The sequence below is a fragment of the Lycium ferocissimum genome, chromosome 1, assembly GCF_029784015.1.
Source record: "Lycium ferocissimum isolate CSIRO_LF1 chromosome 1, AGI_CSIRO_Lferr_CH_V1, whole genome shotgun sequence".
NCBI lineage: Eukaryota > Viridiplantae > Streptophyta > Magnoliopsida > Solanales > Solanaceae > Lycium > Lycium ferocissimum.
The window spans coordinates 12,934,096-12,957,034 of NC_081342.1; the positions used below are offsets into that span (position 1 = coordinate 12,934,096).

The following is a 22,939-nucleotide window of genomic DNA, read 5'->3' on the forward strand; positions in this document are numbered from 1 at the left end:
TTTGACTGATTTTGACTTAGACTTTTACCAAACACCTATAAGATCAATTGTTATGTGGATTGGAGAGAATAATATATACCTGCATTATTGTACATTATATCGAGCTGTCCGTGGTCGGAGACAGCGAAATCCACGGCGTTGGAAACATCAGATTCTTTCGTAACATCGCATACCACAAAGGAGGCATTTGGTCCGAGCTGGGAGGCAGTTTCTTGGCCGAGCTGCTTTTGTACATCTGCTATTACAACTTTGGCACCGTTGTTTATGAATTTTGCGGCAGTTTCTTTTCCTATGCCACTTGCTGCCCCTGTTATCAGCGCCACCTTGCCTTCGAGTTTCCTTATATTCACAAAATTTACTTTCAGCTTATAATTTGGATAACAGAGGTGCCCCTTTAGAACGAAAACAAGGTTACGTTGAAAAATGTTTTGGCCATATTTTTTAAAAACAGCTAGCTTTGAGGACTTTATACTTTATGGTAATGAGACCTTTCTGTGCGAGTAGACAACTCCGATCCTTATTCAAGATTTTAAGCAACAAGGATCCGGTAGAGGTCGTTCCCTCAAATAAAATTAGAAAGAAAGGACCGAACAAATAGGTGGCTATCTGAATTCGTTAGGAATTTTCATTTAGACACTCAAATTAAATTTGTTATATATTTTTCATATATTTTTCTTGTATCGGTGATAGAAACTAAGCGTCCACGAAAACAGATAAGGGACTAGGTATCTTATCTGTTCCCATAAGCAAAAAATAGAAGTAAACAAGACACGATGTTTACATGGAAAACTCCTTGCTTAAGGAATTAAAAACCATGACCTACATTGGTAGGATTTCCAACTTTACTAACTGAGCAACGTTTTTCATATTACAAGCCTTTTGCAACTAAGAAATTAGCCCACTAATCTCTTTCCTTACAATAACTCTATTGCAAACATTCACTTGACTAACTCTAGCCAAGAACCAAACTAATTCAACTACCTCTAGCTGAACTTCAACTCATCATAACGAACTATAGTTAGGCGTCTACACAAAAAGCTTAATAAACCAAACACCTACAAAAGCCCTTCTTAAAAGAGGTGTAGGTTTACAATATTTGGACCAAAAGATAAAGACTAAAACAACCTAGGACTTAAGATATCTTCAGTATTGAGATCTGGTCCTTGGAATTATTTAGTCTTGATCTTGAAAGCTCTGAGAAAACAGTGGCGGCTACTTTTTTCAACAATGAGAATAATTTGTTTTTTGTGCTAGGTCAAACAAATGCCAACATTTTGTTTATATAGGGGGCCATTGAGAGCATGTGAGTGACATGTGATATAGATAGAGACGTTGTAATGAACCATCTGTCCCGCTGTGATTTTGCAAGTCGGAACGATTGCCCATGACTTTACAAATTATCACGTTCGTACGAAGCCCGGGGAACTGATGAAGGACCCGGTCCCTGATGCATATGTCAATCATCAAAACTCATAACTCATCAATTTCCCCCTTTTTGATGATGACAAACTCGTAAAAGATGTTTCCTCAAAGAATCAGGTTCCCCCTGCAAATTTGACCCCATTAACATGTAGCATAAAATATTATCATTCCTTTTGCGTATGCCAACACATCACATCACACATCTTCTCCCTTTTGGCATCATTGAAAAGAGACAAACACAAGCATTAAGAGGTTCAAAGACATTAATTCAGGCCACTTGGGCAACTCAGCATGAGTACTAATAGAAACGGCAAAGCAACATGAAGGAAAATATGTGCAGAAATCAGAGAATTGCCAATCAAACGAAATTTGAGGACAAAACACAGTAATCAATTCAACACACACATACTAAATTAATTATCAAAGCACCAATATCAAAGAAAGAAGTTTAGGAAGTTGGGCGAAAAAGAGGATCAGGGTTTGGCAGGCTTTGATGGGTTGACAGGGTTGAAAGCTTTGAACATCATGTTAAGCCTAGAATCTGCAGCTTGGTGATTAGCCAAGATTTGCTCCTGGAGCTCGGCAACTTTCTTCGTGAGACTAGAATTAACCTCTCGCAACTCTGCAATTTCCGTCGCTGTATCACCACTGTGACCAGGTCCCTCCACCTTCATTTTGGTGATTTCAGCCTTCAGCAGGGTGTTCTCAACCTGCAACCTCTCAACATTAGCCAAGATTTTCTCATTTGCTTGAATCAGACTCAATATAGTGGATGTGGTCCCTGCTCCTCCTTTCTTTGAGATACATTCACACTCCTCTAGGGTGGACGTAAAGAACATTTGCTTATTGGTCCCTTTGGAGGCTTTGCCAAGAGGCACTTTGAAATGCTCAAACACTTTGGTAAGAAGAAAGCCATAAGCCAGACCATGCTTACCATCCTTGACATCCACCAGCTTTATTATGTGCTACACCATTATTCCAGGCAAACTAATCAAGTGGCCACCATCTAGAATTTCCATAAGGACCAGGCCCGTCTTGGAAGTAATACACCTTTTCTCAGTCCGAGAAAGCATGACCTTGCTCACGAACTCAAATAGCAACTGATACTGAGACTTCATTTGTTTCTTACATATGGTCTCAGTGGTCACATACTCGTCCACGCAACTATGTGAAGCTTGAAGTCTGCAGTAGCCTTGTCTCCTTCTTCCAGTCTACTTACTCCATCAATTGGAACGCCAAGAATTGCCCCTAGCTGCTCTTCATTGAGGTTGAACTCCACTGCATCAACTTGGCAAACCAATGAGTAGTCATCAGTGTATTGAAGATTTACAAAGAAATCAACTACTTTTTTCTCATAAGCCACTGCAGGACCTTCCATTAGGTGCTCCCATTGTTGAGATTTGAGCACTTCCATTAAATCCTCTAACGCTTGGTGTCCTACAATCTCTTGATCAATGACTCTTCCCAGTAAAACCTTCTACCCTTGCAGATTATATTGTCTTTCCTTCTCCAATGCTTGCTTGCTTTTCATTGAGGAACCAGGCCCTTCGACACTGACTCTTCTTCTTTTGGAAGAACCTCCCTCTTCACTAAAACCGCTTTTTCTTTTCTTAGGGGATTTTGACACCAACTTCTCCTCTGCCACGGCTTCTTCCTTTTCACTTTCCTCACCTCCTTCAGCCATAATTTTCTTCTCAACAGCCACTGACGTGCTTTTACTTTTGGAGTTTTTCCTGACCAAAAGGGCTTCCTCCTTCTCTTTTCCATTAGACATATCAATCACTTCTTCCTCTTCATCCCTCAACTTACTCAAATTTGCCAAATGTACTCTTGTTGACTAATCATGGTGCCCTTTTGAGATTGCTTGACTTGTAGTCCCAAGAAGAAATTTAGCTTACCTATCATGCTCATTTCAAATTCACTTCTCCATTAGCTCGAAATTCTTCACATAGGGAATCAAGAGTAGCACCAAAGATGATGTCATCAACATATACTTGCACAATCAGCAAATTCTTCCCTCTCTTCTTTAGAAACGGAGTGTTGTCAATTCTACCTCTTATAAACCCATTTTCTAGAAGAAACTTTGACAATCTTTCATACCATGCTCGAGGAGCCTATTTTAAGCCATAAAGAGCTTTGTCAAGCTTGAAAATATGCTTAGGATGATCATGACTTTCAAAGCCAGGAGGTTGCTTAACAAAGACCTCTTCTTTCAAGTATCCATTGAGAAATGCACTTTTGCCATCCATTTGGAACAATTTAAACTCCATGTGGGATGCAAAAGCAATTAGAATCCTAATTGCCTCCATCCTTGCCACTGATGCAAAAGTCTCATCATAGTCAATACCCTCTTATTGATTATACCCTTGAACCGCCAGTCTTGCCTTATTTCTGGTAGTGTTTCCAGACTCATCAAGCTTGTTGCGAAACACCCACCTAGTCCCAATCACTATTCTGTCTGCTGGTCTAGGGACAGGTGCCACGCCTTGTTACTTTCAAATTGATGAAGCTCTTCTTGCATAGCACTAATCTAGTCAGCATCTTTCAATTCCTCCTTGATATTATTGGGCTCAATTTGGGAAATGAACGCAGAGTAGGCAAACATTTTTCTTGCCTTAGATCTGATTTGGATGTCAGAGTTTAAGGGAGTGATTACATTTTCAAGAGGGTAAGATTTTTTGTGTTTCCAGTTGGATACTTGAATTTCCGGCTGGTGGGGACCGAGTGTCTCCGCGTTGGAACCATCATTCATATCTAGAGATGCGTGATCTCCACTTCTCCGATCGGCACCGGAGTGCTTCGACACAACATCAACTACTCCCCTATCTTGAAATCGAAGGGAGTGATGGAGGGACCAGGTACCTTGGCATCTGGATATCCAGTTGCATCTTCTTCATTACTTGCTTCAACTTGATTCATCATTTCATCCTTTCCATTTGTGATTTCTAGGACCTCATTAGGAATTGAGAGGTCTCCATCATCTGCTTCATCCCTTTGTATCCCTTTGCTTCCCAACTCATTTGTCTCATCAAAGATTACATGCACACTTTCTTCCGCAATTTGATTTCTCGTGTTGAAAACTTTATATACCTTGCTATGAGAAGAGTACCCAAGAAATATTCCTTCATCACTTTTAGTATCAAAACTTTCCTAAGGCCTCCTTACCATTATTAAGAATAAAACATTTGCATCCAAAAGCCTTAAGGTAAGTTAGCTTGGTTTCTTTCCATTTAGTAGTTAATAGGGTGTCTTTTCAAGCAAGGATCTGATCATACACCTATTGATCAAATGACAAGCGGTGTTAACAGCCTCTGCCCAGAAACTTTTGGCCACATCACTTGCAATCAGCATTGTTCTTGCCATGTCTTCAAGTGTCCTGTTTTTCCTTTCCACAACACCATTTCTTTGAGGTGTTCTAGAGCAAGAGGAATTGTGACTAATCCCATTTTCAAAGACAAAATTCATTAATGTTTGCATTGTCAAATTCGGTGCCATGATCGGATCTTATACTTACAACTTGGTGTCTCCACTTTACTTGAATGTTTGTTTCACAAGGCTACAAACACAATGGAATGTTTCGTCCGGTTCTTAGAAACGAGAGTCCAAGTGAATCTTTAAAAGTCATCAACAATCACAAAATGTGTACTTCTTTTCCACGAATCTCATGGCCCGAGAGATCCGTATGAAGAAACTCGAAGTGGCCTGAGGTGCTCACTTCTTCTTTGGTTTAAAGGAGGTCTGACTTGCTTCCTTTATTTACGCATCACACACCTTGTGATCTTTGAACTTGACATTTGGTAGCCCACGGCCAGGTCCTTTGCCACTAGTTTGTTCAGCAGAGTGAAGCTTGCATGTCCCAGCCTACTATGCCACAACTCAGTATTATCATACACAGCACTGAGGCAAGTCAAGTCACCATCAACAGATGAGCCAAAATCTGCTGCATAGATGTTCTTGTATCTATTTGCAGTTAGTACTACTTCTCCGGTTTTGAGATTAGTGATAGTGCACACATGAGACAAGAACACCACTTTGTTTTCTTTGTCGCATATTTGGGGCACACTCAGCAGACTGTAACTCAAACCTTTCACGTAGGAAACATTTTCAATAGCATGGGAAAGTGCCTTGCCAATTTTACCAATACCAAGAATATATACTTTCTTCCCATTGCCAAAAGACACACTCCCACCTTTCAAGGCCTTAAGTGAGAGAAAATTTTCCATCCTTCCAGTCATGTGCTTTAAGCAGCCACTATCCACAAATCACTTTTTACTGCTCCCCCTCACTCCAACCTGCAAACAAAGTTATTTGTTAGTTTGAGGAACCCACGCCAACTTGGGTCCCTTGTAATCATAGAATGGATGAATAAGAGATCTATTCGCCCGTACGGTAGCAACAGATTTCATTTTTGTGGGGACCGGTTCTGCATTCGGGTTTGTTTTCAACATAAGCTGCATTGCGCATAAACTGAAATCTTGCTTGCAGGAGTTTTTGTAATGACCAGTGTTGCCACAGTGGGTGCAAAGCCAATTTTCAGTCACAGAGACATATTTGCTATAAGGATTGAACGAGGTCTTTCCCTTTTTATAACCAACACCCTCTCTACCATCATTACCTTTGCACATAGCAACAACTTTGTTAGAGGAACAGGTCCAGTGAAGAGACTTATCACGTTCAGATTTCACACGACTTAGATCCTCTTGAAGTTGCCTATTTATTTCTAGCTCAACAGTGAGATTTATTTTAGCCTTTTTGAGTTCACTATCAATCTCAAAATAAGTCTCATTGCCCACTTGTTTTCTTTTAGAAGGAGTGTTCACCCATTTGTTCATCTAACTAATTAACATAACATTATCCCTAGCTAACTCTTCAACTTGTTCCTTTAGATCAACAATGTTTACTACCATATCATCCCTTACTTGTTACCCTTCAATCTCTTCATTTAAGACATTTTTCTCATTAATAAGGCTATGATAGGTATCAATCAGCACATTTGCAAGAGATATTAATTTCTTTTGAGAATATTTTTTTTCAGATTTTTCTAAACATCAAAGAAATTTACCTCTTGATTCTCATTGTCATCTTCATCCTCCGATTTGGCCATGAGTGCAAAGATGGACTCATACTTCGCAGGTTCATCTTCAACCGCCATCATGAAGGTGTCCCCTGTATCTTCATCTTCAGATTCACTAGATGAGTCTCCCCAAGCAGCAAGAGCCTGCTTTACCAAGTTATCAATCACATCTCTTCACTCTATTGTCAGCATTCTTGTAGTAATCTTGCTTGTGAAGGGGGCATTCTTTAATGTAGTGACCACGCTTTCCACATTTGTGACATAAGTCATTCTGTTTGAAATTCTTGCTGGAGCTTCCTATCTTGGAGAACCCACCATTTTTGCTAATCATCTTACGAAACCTTTTTGTAATGTAGGCCATATCAGATTCATCACCACTTGATTCACTTTTAGACGCTTTAAGGATCAGGTTCTTCTCTTTCAGGATCAGGTTCTTCTCTTTCTTTAGCTCTCATCTTTCAAGCTCCTTCTTTTTCTTCACCTTATAGGTTTTGAGATTTCCAATCAAATCATTTATGGTCATTTTCTCCAGATCTTTGGCTTCAGTTATGGCATTAACTTTACTTTCCCAAGACCCTGGCAGAACACCAAGTATTGTTCGAACTCGCTTGTTGATTGGAGTGACTTACCAAGAATGAAGCTCGGTGATAATGGAGGTGAAACGAGTGTGCATATCCTCGATTGACTCATCATCCTTCATTAAATAGTTCATACTCGGTGGTGAGCATGCCCATTTTGGACTCGCTTGACTTCCGAGAGGTTCGTTCACGAGCCGTCGCAGGCTTCCCATATTTCATGGCGAGCACAAAATGAAACATGATTGTATTCATCTGGTCCAATACCACACATTAAAATCTTCTTTGCCTTGAACCCCTTTTCAATGGCTTTTCTATCAGGTTCGATATATTCTTTTCTGGTTTTACCTCTAGCTTTCCAGACTCAGTATCAGTCTTTGTAAGGACAAAAGTACCGTCAAGAATGATGTCTCAGAGCTCAGAGTCTTCAGCCATCAAATAGTCATGCATTCTTGTTTTCCACTATCCATAATACTTTCCATTAAACCTTGGAGGTCTCGTGGTTGACTGTCTTTCCTCAAAGTTTGGTGGAGTAGCCATAATGAGAGATCCTTTCTAGGTGTTACCTTTTTAGAAGGAACCTGCTCTGATACCAATTGATAGAAGCTAAGCATCCACCAAAACAGATAAAGGGACCGACCTTATCCTGTCCCCAAAAAAAGCAAAAAAAAAAAAAAAAAAAAAAAAAGAAGTAAACAAGACACGATGTTTACGTGAAAAACTCCTTACTCAAGAAATTAAAAACCACGACCTACACTGGTAGGATTTCCAACTTCACTAACTGAGCAACGTTTTTCAGATTACAAGCCTTTTGCAATCAAGGAATTAGCCCACTAATCCCTCCCTTACAATAACTCTATTGCAAGCACTCACTTAACTAACTCTAGCCAAGAACTAAACTAATTCAACTACCTGCAGCTGAACTTTAACTCACCATAACTAACTATAGTTAGGCGTCTACACAAAAAGCTTAATAAACCAAACACCTACTAAAGCCCTTCTTAAAAGAAGTGTAGGTTTACAATATTTAGACCAAAAGAAAAGACTAAAACAACCTAGGACTTAAGACATCTTTAGTATTGGGATATGGTCCTTAGAGTTATTTAGTCTTGATCTTGAAAGCTCTGAGAAAACAGTGGCGGCTACTCTTTTCAATAATGAGAATAATATGTTTTTTGTGCTAGGTCAAACAAATGCCAACATGTTGTTTATATAGGGGGGCCAATGAGAGCATGTGAGTGGCATGCGATATAGATAGAGATGTTGCAATGAACCGTCTGTCCCGCTGTGGCTCTGCAAGTCGGAACAGTGCCATAGCTTTACAGCTGTCACGTTCGTACAGTGCCCGGGGGAACTGATAAAGGACCTGGTCCTTGATGTATATGTTGATCATCGAAACTCATAACTCATCAATCGGCACATGATATTAGGTCATATTTGTATCATTTGGAGTCATCTCACGCTAGCTCGTCAAAGAAGTGTAAATCACGTATTTTATGACATGTCAATAACTTGTGTTTAATAACACAATCTTGAGATGTAAAGATAAGGTAGGACGAGGAAATTTTGACCATAAAAGGCAAAGGCACGAGTAAATGAAAACAAAAGTAAATACGCCACGGGGATCAGAGGGCCAGGATTCATATAATCATCATCTTCCCAAATTTGGACCTAAGAAATGACCAGTCATCCTCTTTCCAAATTTGGATTATATGCATCAATGGCTTGTCTTTGATTAAATTTCACCAATACTTTTTCATAACATATACTCCTTTCGTTTTAATCTATGTAACATATTTGATTGAACACAAAACTTAAAAAAGAAAGATATTTTTGGAACTTGTGGTCTCAATTTTTTGTGTGTGAGGTGTGATCTTTTGGGAGAAAAAATGTGCAGACTTGATGAAAGCGGATAATATTACACCATGTTAAGAGTATCTTTAGGTTGTTGCATCTCTTTCCCGAAAAGCCACTTGAAAGAGCTGCTTCTCTTCGGATTGGACTCAACCTTCAGGGTATAAATGTTGGTTGTTCATCAGATTTTTTTTTCCTTACAAAATTAAATTTCTAAAATCTCTCTTCTTTCTGCATATTATCGTCTACACAAAACAGTTAGTGTGATTCGTCTGATTCTTTGAGTTTGCTGCACACCGATTGTTTGAGGTACCGTTATACTGGTGACGGTAATTCGTTCTATCGTGAAAGGAAATAATCTGTAACCTTGAGACTTAGGAAATTAAGTTCCTTAAAGACACATTGTGAATTCAACGAGCCCGAATTTATTCATCGTTATTATATTTCTGCTTCTTCTCCATTTATATTTTACTTTGGTTGTTTAGTTTCCGGATTATATTTCAGATATAGTAAGACAACAAGTCCGACATTCAAAGGCGTCATAACATTTGTGTGTGGTCTTAAAAATGTCCTAAAGTTTATATTACTATAAGATTTTTGAAACTTGTGGTCAATATTTGTGTGACATGCCATGACATTATATAATTAGTGCGACTATAAAATACTTCTCATTAAAGATAAAATGTCAAGTTCTAAATAAAATTAATTTTACTTTAAAAAGAGTTCATTCTTTTTAAAACACACTAAAAGAGAAATAATATGTTCGCATAAGTTGTCGGTTGAATATAATTTAAAAACAACTTTTTAAGCGTCCCACGTTTGGTTAAGGAAATGGGTAGTTATCTTCTTTGTTGTCTCGGACTATTCTCACCTATTGAACTGTTTTTTTTAATTAAATCTGACCCAAGAATATCTGAAAGAAAAATCTTCTTTCTTTTTGGTGGTTCATGAAGTTGCTAGAAAGATTGAAAGGGAGTCAGAGGACTAACCTTGAAGCTATCCTCAGCATGTTGGTTTGGCTTCTTTCTTCTTCTTCTTCAAAAAAAAAAAAAAAAAACGTTTTTAAGAAAGGGATAATGAGAATTAAGAAGAGTCCCTCTCAATACTCACTCTCTCTGGCCAATTTGGTTTCAATGAATTCACAGGCTGGGGTAGTCTAAATAGATAAGGCTTGAGCATGTTAAACAGCACCTGTGAAAATAGCTAAGCAATTTGATTTGTAATATGTGTCGCCCCGTCACTTTTTTTGAGTTAAGGAAACTAATTTATTGATAAAAAAAAAGTTTCACCCGATGCCAGGTACAGACATAAGAGTTCGATTATAGTTGGATTTGCGCCGCGTAGGACTTCATTCGGGGAGAAAGCTTTTACCAAGAATTTTTTCATACTCAAAGTTCGAACTCAAAATTTTTAATTAAGAAAAAAGCTGCTCCATCCGTTACACCACATTCTTTCACAGTACTAATTTATTTATATAAGCTAAATACTCCATCCGTTTCAATTTATATGAACTCATTTGACTGGGCATGATATTTAAGGAAAAGGGAAATTTTTTAAAACTTGTGGATTAAAATAAGTCTTGAATATTTGTGTGACTATAAATTATTTCATAAAGTGAATTTATTTCTAAATTAGGAAAGAGATCATTTATTTTAATACGAATTAAAAAGAAAATAAATTCATATAAATTGAAACAGAGGAAGTAGCTATTACATCGGTGTCGATAATACTAAGGATACCGAGTTTCCCAAGATTATTACAGACGAAAACATTGACTTCAATACTACTATAATGTTGCCCTTATCATCTTGCAAGCCTTGCAAAATCGACAACGGAGGGTCTACCAAAACCGGTAGTTGATTTATAGGTGAAGGCAATAAAGTGTTGGCCATCATTAATTACTCACCCCTCCGCTCCCTTCTCCCCGCAGCCCCGTTCCCCCCAACATAAGGCCAAAATTAGGAATTGGGAGATTATTTGATATGAATATATCAAATACTAGAAAGTGGAATCCGGATAGGATTGTGTGTACGTGATTTTATTTTATGGCGCTTTATGGAGGATCGTCTTGATATGAATATGCTTGGATTTGCAAATTAAAATATTAAAATTATTTCCGGCGAGATATTTAATTCAATATTGTACATTGTATGATTTTACTTTTAACTAAAATAAAAGGTTTATTGCTATTATAAGGGTTAAAGTTTTATTACTTTAGCCATAATATTTCATGTACTACTTACATGAGCATACATCCGCATTATAATTTATTCTTCATAAAATAATAAATAAGTTCTCGCTAATTTATGCAAAAATAATTTTTATGAGGTGAAGAATAGTAGTATATTAATTTATGGAGGGCTGTATATCCCCGAATGGCATAAAAGTCATAAGCGAAATTGGAATAGTATATCATGTGGTGTAAAGGTTGCTTGATTACAAGTTGGGTCACTTGTTTACAGGTTACAAGAATAAGAATCAAGAATTGCAACTCTATTCAAATCAAGATTTCATTTTCCTTTTACAAATTACTCAATCGTTTTAGTCAAAACTCTCTACTTGCCTCTTTTGCTCGACTATTTTAGTTAGGGCTGGGCATAAAATATCGAAATACGCAAGAAATACGAATTATCTAACCGAATCGAGAATTTTGGAAATTTGGTATTCGGTACCGTATTCGAGAGTAAAATTTCAAAATTAAGGTATTTGGGTTCGGGTTTGATATGAGATATTAATACCGTTAGGTATTTGGTATTTACCGAATACCAAAATGTCTATTGAATAAAGGTCCACCCCTAATTATAACTCATATATCTAATAGGACCATCAATAGTCAGTCAAAGAATTCTTAGTCCGTATGAGCTATGTCCGATGGTGTATGACTCTGAGTATCTGAGTGACTCAAAACAAAGTAGCAAAATAGGGGCATGTAACTAGTGCTATTGCTATCTACATTTGTTGGATAATCCATTTTGTAGCAGCATTTGGATTATCTCCTAGCCTTTTTCTAATTTAATATCCTAGATGTCTTTTAGTCGTGTCAATTAGTTGTTGGATTTTTATTATATCGTGCCTCCACATTGAAAAACATAAATAATTGAAGAAACGGCATTAAATTTATAATTTAGTCGATTCCAACTTCAATACCGAATTGAAGTTTAATTTACCGATTATCGTATTATCGAATCGAACTTTTTTCGATTCGATATTTGATATCTACTCTCAACTATCGATTACCGAATCTGAACTTTAGAAATACCGAACTAAACACCAAATGCTCACCCCTAATTTCAACTCAATCCTACTCGTCTTAATTCTTCATAATAAATTGGGAAAGGTCACAGTCAAACTCTGAGCAATCCATTGGTAACCAGGAATAAAAAATAAAGACACTAGGAACTGTCCTTTTTTGTCAAGGTTTTAAGTGAAATTATCTATTTCAGCACGAGAGCTAATGCGGTCCTTTAATTTTTTGCGATTGTGACTTTGCGTTTAAAAGGTTGCCGACTTTGCCGTTTGTATAATTGGATGAATCTTGAAATGTTAAAATGGAGACAAAGTTCATTTGTCGTTTATTAGGGTGTGTTTGAAAACTGAAGAATTAAATCAAACACACAGTTTACAGGATCATTGAATTTCTTTCACTACCGAAAGATCAAATCAAATATTTATGAAACATACTACACCTTTGAAATAAGCCTACACCATATCGCGTACCTAATCTACGGAAGTGTTGTTTCGCTTTTGGGAAGAATCTTTCGAAATCACTTTCATACTTGAGAATTAGAGAAGGAGAAGAATTTTATTTTGTTTTGGGAGGAGAAGAATTTCAAACGTTATCTTCTCATGTGAAAGAGCGTTCGCTTTTAAAAGACTAAATAGACACAACTGTTTACTCTAAACGTTGTGTCCTCTTATAATTGAAATTCTAATATTAATTATAAATATTATATATTTACTTAATTAATTAATATGGAGCCGGGTTTGACCCACATGGGCGGCCCGGTCCAATTTCCTTCATCTCCCACTCAAACATAGTGGGCCAGCTCTCATTCCTATATTCTGTAACTTTCACACATAGCGACTAGGCCGTGTGACCAGTACATACTTCGAGAGCTTCATTGCTATACATCTGTTAGGAATATATAGCATCTCGTTCAATGAAACTTAGAGTAGATTATAGTATGCAGTACCCTAGATCATTTATCATATTCATGTCTCTCACAATCTCTTTGTCTTAAATTTGAGTTCATCATTTTGTTCTTGTCTCAAAGACAAACATAAAGGACCGGTCAATGAACACAATTAATGTGATAATACTTAATGATCTTCCTCTCTTCTCATGAATCTCTTAATCTCAATCCGATATGCTTTTCTAGAAATGTCCCGCCGGCACCGAATCAAACATGATCTCTCGGGCAACATTCTAAGATAGCAAAACACCAAATCGAATCTCAAGAAACCGATCAAAGTCACGTAGGGTACAATGTGGAAAATTACTTATAATTTTCAGGGCTTCACACGATAGCAACTAGAGATTAAACTTGTATCTCCCTTATGTGTCACCATATACATACATGGTATGAAACATGTATCACAAAGATTTACTCCTTTTCCGCGGAGCATATGTCTTTACAAATTAAATACTGTGTAGATGATAATTCAAACAACTCATGTCTAACTTTGAGTTCACAAATCTACTCAATCATTTTATTCATCAGAACTCACATCTGGCATTAAGAACAGACTAAATCATTTTAATCACATATGATTAAACACAAAAAAAAAAAAAAAAACCGACATTCTTATTATAAACTTCAAGCTCTGGTTTATCATCACTTCTGACAATAATTAGTTTATAATTGTCTCATCTCTATCTGTCACTTAGACAATAGAGGTGATTGTCTGTGTGAATAGACCAATCTTTTTGTCCGTCCGACATGCTTCTTGTACTAAAAATTTATGTACTAAAACCAAAATATTATATGTATATGAACCAACAAGAATGGATATTAGGCATAAACTAACATTAACTTCAATAATGTAATTTTACATGAACATGATTGGAAAAAATAAAATATAAATACATTAGCATCTACGGAAACCCAATGACTTCACGTGTCTTTCATAAGAATCACATGCTATGGGTTTCTTTAAGGATCTTCTATCATTTGATGCGTAGATATGTACATCACGTTCACTTCTTGTTTATACCTGTTTGATTCAATATGTCAACTGCCGCGAAAAATATTGTTGCCGAGAGCTAACAAAGTGATAAGCTAACGTAGACAATTACGAAACACGCGGAGTACGAAAATACATTATGTCCCGGGAAGAAAAAGAGATACTCCCCAAATACGTGAAAGATCTTTAAGCTTATCGTGATTGGAAAAAGAAAAATTTCTCCGCTCTCATAACGTTGTCAAGGCGCACGGATAGCTATATTCTGAGAGAATTTCGAAAGTATGACAACGCCAATACGTGGTCCGCATTAAAAGAAAAAGTTTGGTCATACTTCGGGCCCAAGTTAAGAGCACTTACTATTAAGTTTGGTACTTATAAGAAGCGGCCCCGATCATACTATGCGTAAAGACCGCGCTTATATGTCAAATATGGAAGGAATTGAAAGATGGTCGTCAGCGTGTTGAACAACAAGTACACCAGGATTCGCTCCCTACATCAAAGCCGGGAAAATATGAAAATGCACTCGACCCATAACGTTAGCATCAAAACTACGAATGCTAAGCATCATTCGGGAACTCGAAGTGTAACAGCGGCCCTTTAATGGACAAAAGCTCTACGAGTGCTTATCTGGCGAGTTTGGGTCCGGAACGTGGACAAGGCCAAAAAAGCAAATATGGTGGTTTTTTCAAAAGAAGTGGGGACAAGTCTCGAAAAGCCTAAATATAATCAACAAGAAAATAAAGGTGCTTTCGTTTCGAAAGAAGAAAGCGAATATGGCAAAGCTCAAATGCCACTAACCGTGAGAACATCGACATTTTGTTTTGGACGTCCCGAGCCCAAATGGGTGTATATGACTTTATTTCTAACTTACATAGTGATGCAAATGTATCATGTTCTGCTTATCTAGCTGAATCTCATCCCATGTGGATTGTAGACCCGGAAGCCACTGACCATATAGCGACGACAGAGATGCATTTGTAGAATTTCGATGAATTCTGCAAGGAGCAAAATGGATTTATGTAGGAAACAACTCCAAAGTGGAGGTCAAAGGAATTGGTATCTACAAACTTGAGATGCGTAGTGGCCGAACTTTGTTTCTACATGATGTACTATTTGCTCCGTTAATTCGCCGGAATCTAGTCTCAGTCACAATGTTGATTAATTTAGGATTTCATTTAATCTTTCATGAACATGATTTGGATTTTTATTTGGCGAAGACAAAATATGGCACTGGTTATCCTTGTAATGGTTTTATTCTATTGGATATTGTACCTAATTTCGATAATAATAATATTTGTTTTTCCTTATTTACGTATACTTCTAAGTGTGAAAATGATGTAAATATATGGCATGCTAGGCTTGGTCATATTGGCCAGCAAAGAATGAATCGCTTAGCCAAAGAACATCTTCTTGGTTCTATAGACAAAGTAGATTTGTCTACTTACGAATATTGCCTAGCCCGAAAAACTGCAAGAAAACCATTTGGAAAAGATATAAGAGCTGACACTCCGTTGCAGTTAATCCATTTTGACATTTGTGGTCCAATTAATGTAAGGGCAAGACATGGTGCAGTTTATTTCATCACATTTATCGATGATTGTACTCGATATGGTTATGTATATTTGATTTCTCACAAATTTGGATCTTTTAATTGCTTCATTAAGTTTATGAACTTAGTCGAGAATCAACTAGAAAGAAAAATTAAAGCTTTAAGAACCAATCGAGGAAGAGAATATTTGTCTAATAAGTTCAAACAATTATGTGATGAAAAGAGAATTCAAAGACAATTAACTACTCCCTACACTCCACAACAAAACGGTGTTGCGGAACGACGAAACATAACCTTGTTAGAAATGGTTAGGTTCTTGATGGCACAAGAAAAATTGCCTATCACCTATTAGGGTGATGCATTGCTCACTGCTACATTTGTACTTAATCGTGTCCCTTCTAAGTCAGTTACATCTACGCCGTATAAGTTATGGACTAAACAAAAGCCCGATTTGAGCATTTTGAAGCCATGAGGCTGTGCGGCTTTTATACATAATCCTTTTTCCCGATATGGAAAATTTGGTCCAAGGGGAAGAAAGTGTATCTTTATACGATACTCTGAACAATCTAAGGGTTATGTGTTCTTGAGTGAACAAGATAGTGGCACTGTGACTAAAGCTGAATCACACGGTGTTACATTCTTAGAGAATGATTTTCCTAAGCAGGGTGAGATAGGTCAAGACTTATCTCTTTATGAAACTAGGGACCGGATCACTTTCGCTATAGACGTTCAAATGGATTTGAGTGGGAGTCATTTAGATGATAATGGATCAGTTCCTACTAGCACAAATACTCAATCAGTATTGAATCCTTTTGATATTGCCAGTCCGACTGGGAGTAACTTATCAATTGATAAATCAATTTATCAATCTCAACCTCGACAAACAAGTCATCCAAAAATTCCCCGTCGCCGATTTGAGATCGAAGGGGAAGCATTTATAGTTACTCCACAAGATGAAGAAGAGCCACGAAATATAAATGAGGCTCTTACATGCCCCGCTAAGGATAAATAGTTAAAAGCAATGGATGAGGAAATGGAGTCAATGAAAGCACCATTAGGCTCAGGACAGTCACGAGCAAAATGTCCCATGTTCTCACAGTTGTAGCATTTGAGCTTTGCTATAATCACTTTCTTCTTTCGAACAGAAGCACCTTTATTTTCTTGTTGATTATATTTAGGCTTTTTCGAGACTTGTCCCTTCCCTTTCTTTTTGAAAAAACCACCATACTTGCGTTTTTGGCCTTGTCCACGTTCTGGACCCGAACTCCCCACATACGCACTCGTAGTAGCTTTGTCCATCCCGAGACGCTCTTCCTCGAGTTCCAAATGACGCTTAGCATCTTCCATAGTTTTGATGCTAAAATTATATGTCAAGTGCATTTTCATATTTTCCCAGCTTTGAGGTAGGAAGCGAATCAAAACTTGTACTTGTTGCTCTTCGCTCAACACATGACCGACATCTTTCAGTTCATTCACCATATTCGACATATGGCGCAGATGGTTACGCATAGTATGATCAAGACGCTTCTTATAAGTATCAAACTTAATAGTAAGCGCTCTTAACTTGGCAACTGAAGTATGACCAAACTTTTCTTTTAATGCGGACATGTCCTTGGCATTGTCATACTTTCGAAATTCTCTCATAATATCGTTATCCATGTTGCTCAGCAACGTTATGCGAGCAAGAGAATTTTTCTTTTTCCAAGCCTGATAAGCCTCAAGATCTTTCACATGCTGGGGAGTATCACCATTTTCAGGAATTGTCGTGGACATATTAAGATCTTCAAGAGCCTCTTGCTCTTCCAGGACATATTGTATTTTCATACTCCATATTTCGTATTTGTCTCCGTTTAGCTTATCACCTTTGTTAAGCTCGGCAACAATATTTTTCACGGTAGTTGACATACTGAATCAAACAAGTATAAACTATCATGAGACGATTATGTACTTTTCACATGCCTAAATTCATATACATAGAAATTCCTAAAACAATTAGTCATGTCAAAATTTATTTCATACTAGCTTCAGAATCAAAAGTTCACTATGTTCCCAATCATCATCTGAATACTAATATGTTATAAATCTAATATAATTAATCATCTAAGGAATACTTATCTTAAATCACATAAATTCAAGATTAAATATGCATAAATTTCAAACTAATTCTGTTTCGGCTTATTAGACGGACCCAACATCAATCAAAATAACATGACCATAAGATAATGTATCTCAAATCAATTGAAGAAATCTGTTAAGAATTGAAATGATAGACAATAACATGGGTCATTGTTAGAATTATCTTCCCTGCAAATTTTTCCAAAAAAAATATACCGTCACTTGTTCAAAAAGCACCATACAAGATTCCATACAAGTTTATCAAGACTCATCTTGATAATAATTTTATATGGAGAGGTGATGACAATAAAAAAGAATTAAGTTCTTGGAAGCAGGCGAAGAAAGAACAACAAATCTTCATGGATGAGGTTAAAAAAAAATTAACTAATCTCATTCACTGCTAAATAGATTTCTTGTGGTTGAAAGTCATAAGGAGACAAGTCCTTATAGAACAAACAAAAAAAAAAAAATATATTACTTTCAAAAAACAACTGAACATTGAAACCTCTATCACATTCAGTGGTTTAGTTCTATACTCTGAAATCTTTCCCTTAAAAAAATATGCTTTACAGAATTCATCCAAATCAAACTCAAATAATTAGTACATCTGTCAACATGAATAAGTAGATCATAACTGCATATTTTGAAGAAGGAGAAGCAAAAAATGGGTTCTCTATCCCATTGCTACTTTAATATTAAGTCACTTAATTCCAAAGTTTCTTTTAAGCATAATGAAGGGATTTAACAAAAAAAATCAACCTTCTCTTAGATGATGCGATTCATCGTCTCATGAAGTGACTTGTACCATTGGTTACAAATATAAAAAACAAAAACTAGTGGGGAAAAAATAGGAGATTCCTTTTTTTTTTTTTTTTTAAGATAAAAAAATTTAAATGGATAATTTCAAATCACAAGTCCCACTATGTTGTTGCCATCTTCGGCTACGATCTTAACAAAAACACCAATTCCCCTTTTGTTTTTTTTAACACAGTAAACTTAATGGAAATTCTTAACTAGAGAATAAATTAACCAGAAAAAAAATGTGTGCAGCCGTTCCGTGATATGAAGGACTTATACAGTTTCGAAAAAAAAAACTTTATAATAAAAAACAAAGCAAATTTCGGATTGACAAGGAAACATTATAACCCTAGGCTCTGATACCAGTGAAGAATTAAATCAAACACACAGTTTGCAGAATCATTGAATTCGTTTCACTAGTCAAATAGTGCAATCACAAGTTTATGGAACACGAACTACACTGAAATAGCCACAATCTATATCGCATACCTTAGTTATAGAAGTGTTCTTGCTTTCAGGAAGAATCTTCAATAGAATCGCTTTGCAAGAACTTGAGAAGGAGAAGAATTTTCTTTTTGTTTTGGGAGGAGAAGAATTTCAGATGTTCTTCTCATGTGAAAGAGCGTTCTCTTTCAAAAGACTGAATAGATACAACTGTTTACTCTAAATGTTGTGTCCTCTTATAATTGAAATTCTAATATTAATATAAATATATAACTAATTATATATTTACTTAATTAATATTGATTTGGGTTTGACCCACATGGGTGGCCCGGTCCAATTTCCTTCAAAAACAATGTATTTACTAGCCTTTTTCCTGTTAATAAAATTGCATAGTAATTACAAAGTATAATAATTACAAAATATATTTGATAGATATAACGTTTATATGTAATTTATAACGGGCCAAATACATAGACGGTTCCTCAAACTTGAAGTACTCCAGTTTTCATTCTGACACCTCAACTATGGCCAGTACCTATTGAACACTCCAACCCCATCTTATATGTGTCTATTAAACACCAATGGTAAAAAAAAAAAAAAAAAAAAGGATATCTCACCACTTTTAGACACGTGAATAGGCCTGAAGTCATGTTTTTTGAAAATTCATTTTTTCTCAAGGCATATATATTTGATTGAACAAGTGTAATTACCATGTCGGTTTTTTTTTCATTTTAAAAATTTAAATTGTTTTTCCAATGAAGAAATAAACAAACAATAATGTGTAACAAATACTATAATTACCAATTACCAACTAGTCATATGGATGTAATAACACCATATTTGAGACCTTTAAAAGAGTGAGCAAGATATTGCCTAGATGGGTTGATGTTGGGGACTTTGAGGAAAAAATTTAAGTGCCGGGCACTCTTTTGATTAAAAACGTAGGTGCGTTGCACGTGTTAATAAATTAAAAAAATTAAATTATATAAAATAGCAATAGACATTAAAATAAATGTAACATTTATTTAAATGAAAAAAAATAATATTACTACATTGACATCGTTGCTGAATTAGGTGTAATAAGTATTTAGACTGTATTGTTGTGATATGTTTTTCTACTATATTAGAAGCACCGGTTGGTGCTTCTTTCGTCGTCCGTCCGTGGACCCCCCCCCCCCCCCCAACACCAACATAAAAAAAATAAAAAAAATTTGGCCCCATATTAAACAGCCCTAAAAAAAAAAAAAAAAAAAATTGAAAAAAAAAAAATTATAGGCCCCATATTCAACAACATTCAATTATTAAAAAAAATTGTGGGCCCCATATTAAACAACATCCAAAAGTATTAAAAAAAAAAAAGTGGAACCCACCACATCCAAACTCACGGGAAAAAAGTGGACCCCATATTAACAAAATCAAGCAATATTTAAAAAACAAACAATGTTAAAAAAATGCGGGCCCCATATTAAACACGATGCGTATTCATAGCAAACACTAATATAATAAAGTTTTAAATACGGAAAGACAAACTACAATGTTATATTAATCGTGTTTTGAACATAGTATCCCATATTACAAAATCAAGCAATATATAAAAAAAAATGAATCCCATATTAAAAAAATAAACAATGTCAAAAAAAAAGTGCGTACTTTGTATTCTTAGCAAACACTAATATAATAAAATTTTATATACGGATCACAAATTACAATGTTATATCAATCATGTTTTGAACATAGTAAAAATTGTAAAAAAAAAAAAAAAAAAATTATGGGCCCCATATTCAACAACATCCAAAATTAAAAAAAATTGTAAAAAAAATTATGGGCCCCATATTAAACAACATCCGGTATTAAAAAAAAAAAAGTGAAACCCACCACATTCAAACTCACGGGGAAAAAAAAGTGGACCCCATATTAACAAAATCTAGCAATATTGAAAAAAAAAATGTGAATCCCATATTTAAAAAACAAACAATGTTAAAAAAAATATGGGCCTCCATATTAAACACGATGCGTATTCATAGCAAACACTAATATAATAAAGTTTTAAATACGGAGCACAAACTACAATGTTATATTAATCGTGTTTTAAACATAGTATCCCATATTGACAAAATCAAGCAATATATAAAAAAAATGAATCCCATATTAAAAAAATAAATAATGTCAAAAAAAATAGTACAGACTTTGTATTCTTAACAAACACTAATATAATAAAGTTTTAGATACGGAGCACAAATTACAATGTTATATCAATCATGTTTTGAACATAGTATATATAAAAAAAAAAAAAAAAAAAATTGGGCCTCATATTAAACAGGCCCATAAAAAAAAATTGTAAAAAAAAAATTGTGGGCCTCATATATATTGACCCCATACTAAACAGCATCAAGCAATATATAAAAAAGAAAGTGGACCCACCATCTCCAAACTCACGGTAAAAAAGTAGACCCCATATTAACAAAATCAAGCATTATCAAAAAAAAAAAATTGAACCCCATATTAAAAAAAAATAATGTCAAAAAAGACTTTGTATTCATAATAAACACTAATATAATAAAGTTTTAGATACGGAGACAAAACTACATACGTTATATTAATCGTGTTTTGAACATAGTATATATATATATATATATATATTAAAAATAATGCAAATTAATAATGTCAAAAAAAAATGCACCCCATATTAAAAAATCAAACAATATTCATGTAATTTCCAAAGTATCTCATTAAGTCAATAATAATGGATTCATTACCGCGTGCGTATCAATCCATTAGTGGGAGCAAATGAAATTATTGTACAGTAACATACTTAAAATACTTATATATTAAAATAAGATAGAATTTAATTACTTTTTCATTTTTCCTTACTCTAATAAATGTGAAAATAATTGTGGGCCCCATATTAAACACCATGCGTATTTGTAGCAAACACTAATATAATAAAGTTTTAAATACGGAGAACAAACTACAATGTTATATTAATCGTGTTTTGAACATAGTATCCCATATTGACAAAATCAAGCAATATATATATATAAAAAAAAAAAAGTGAATCCCATATTAAAAAAATAAACAATGTCAAAAAAAAAGTGCAGACTTTGTATTCTTAGCAAACACTAATATAATAAAGTTTTAGATACGGAAAGACAAATTACAATGTTATATCAATCGTGTTTTGAACATAGTGTGTGTGTATATATATATATATATATATATATATATATATATATATATATATATATATATATATATATATATATAATACAAACTAATAATGTCCAAAAGGAGTGGGCCCCATACTAAACGACACCAAGCAATATAAAAGATAAAAATAAAAAAAGAAGAAACTATATAAAGCATGGGTTTAGACCCGTGTTTCATCGTCCGTTGTCCCTTTAAAAAAAAAAAAAGAAAAAAAAAGTGGACTGACCACATCCAAACTCACGAAAAAAAAGTGGACCCCATATTAACAGAATCAAGCAATATTAAAAAAAAAATGTGAATCCCATATTAATAAAACAAACAATGTTAAAAAACAAATGCTTAGAAAATCAAACAATTAAATCAATAATAATAGACTCTTTAGAATAAGGAAAAAATTAATTTCTACTTTGTTTCATTTTAAACATGTGAAATTAATTTAATAATTTGAATTAGAATTATCTAAATCAAAATTTGATAAAAAATAATAAGTATTTTACACCGTTAAATTAATCGAATTAAAATTGAAAGTATCAACTGATATTCAAAATATTGCTATTGTTTTATCTGAAAGAGAGGAAAATAGTTTCTTTTTAAACAAGTCTTCTCTTTTTAAAAGGTATTAATAAATTTTCATAAGCAAACACGAATAAAATAAAGTTTTAGATACAGGCACACATAATGTTAAATTAATCGTATTTTAAACATATATATATATAT

At 35.0% G+C, this 22,939-nt stretch overlaps 1 protein-coding gene across 3 annotated transcripts in view; it reads right to left on the minus strand.

The window, feature by feature from the left end:
- LOC132048741 ((+)-borneol dehydrogenase 1-like) overlaps positions 1-22,939 on the minus strand; it is a 32,306-nt gene that overhangs the window by 979 nt on the left and 8,388 nt on the right. Inside the window, exons 1-3 of one of the 3 annotated variants that reach the window (XM_059439433.1) lie at positions 9,915-9,949; positions 8,996-9,079; positions 80-339 (exon numbers count right to left, since the gene is read on the minus strand). In XM_059439433.1, coding sequence (XP_059295416.1) covers positions 80-339; positions 8,996-9,079; positions 9,915-9,934 — 364 coding nt within the window. In that variant the 5' untranslated portion in view covers positions 9,935-9,949. Of the gene's footprint in view, positions 1-79; positions 340-8,995; positions 9,080-9,914; positions 10,061-22,939 lie in introns of those variants that run through there. The other 2 variants (XM_059439441.1, XM_059439438.1) reach the window with 2 other exon arrangements.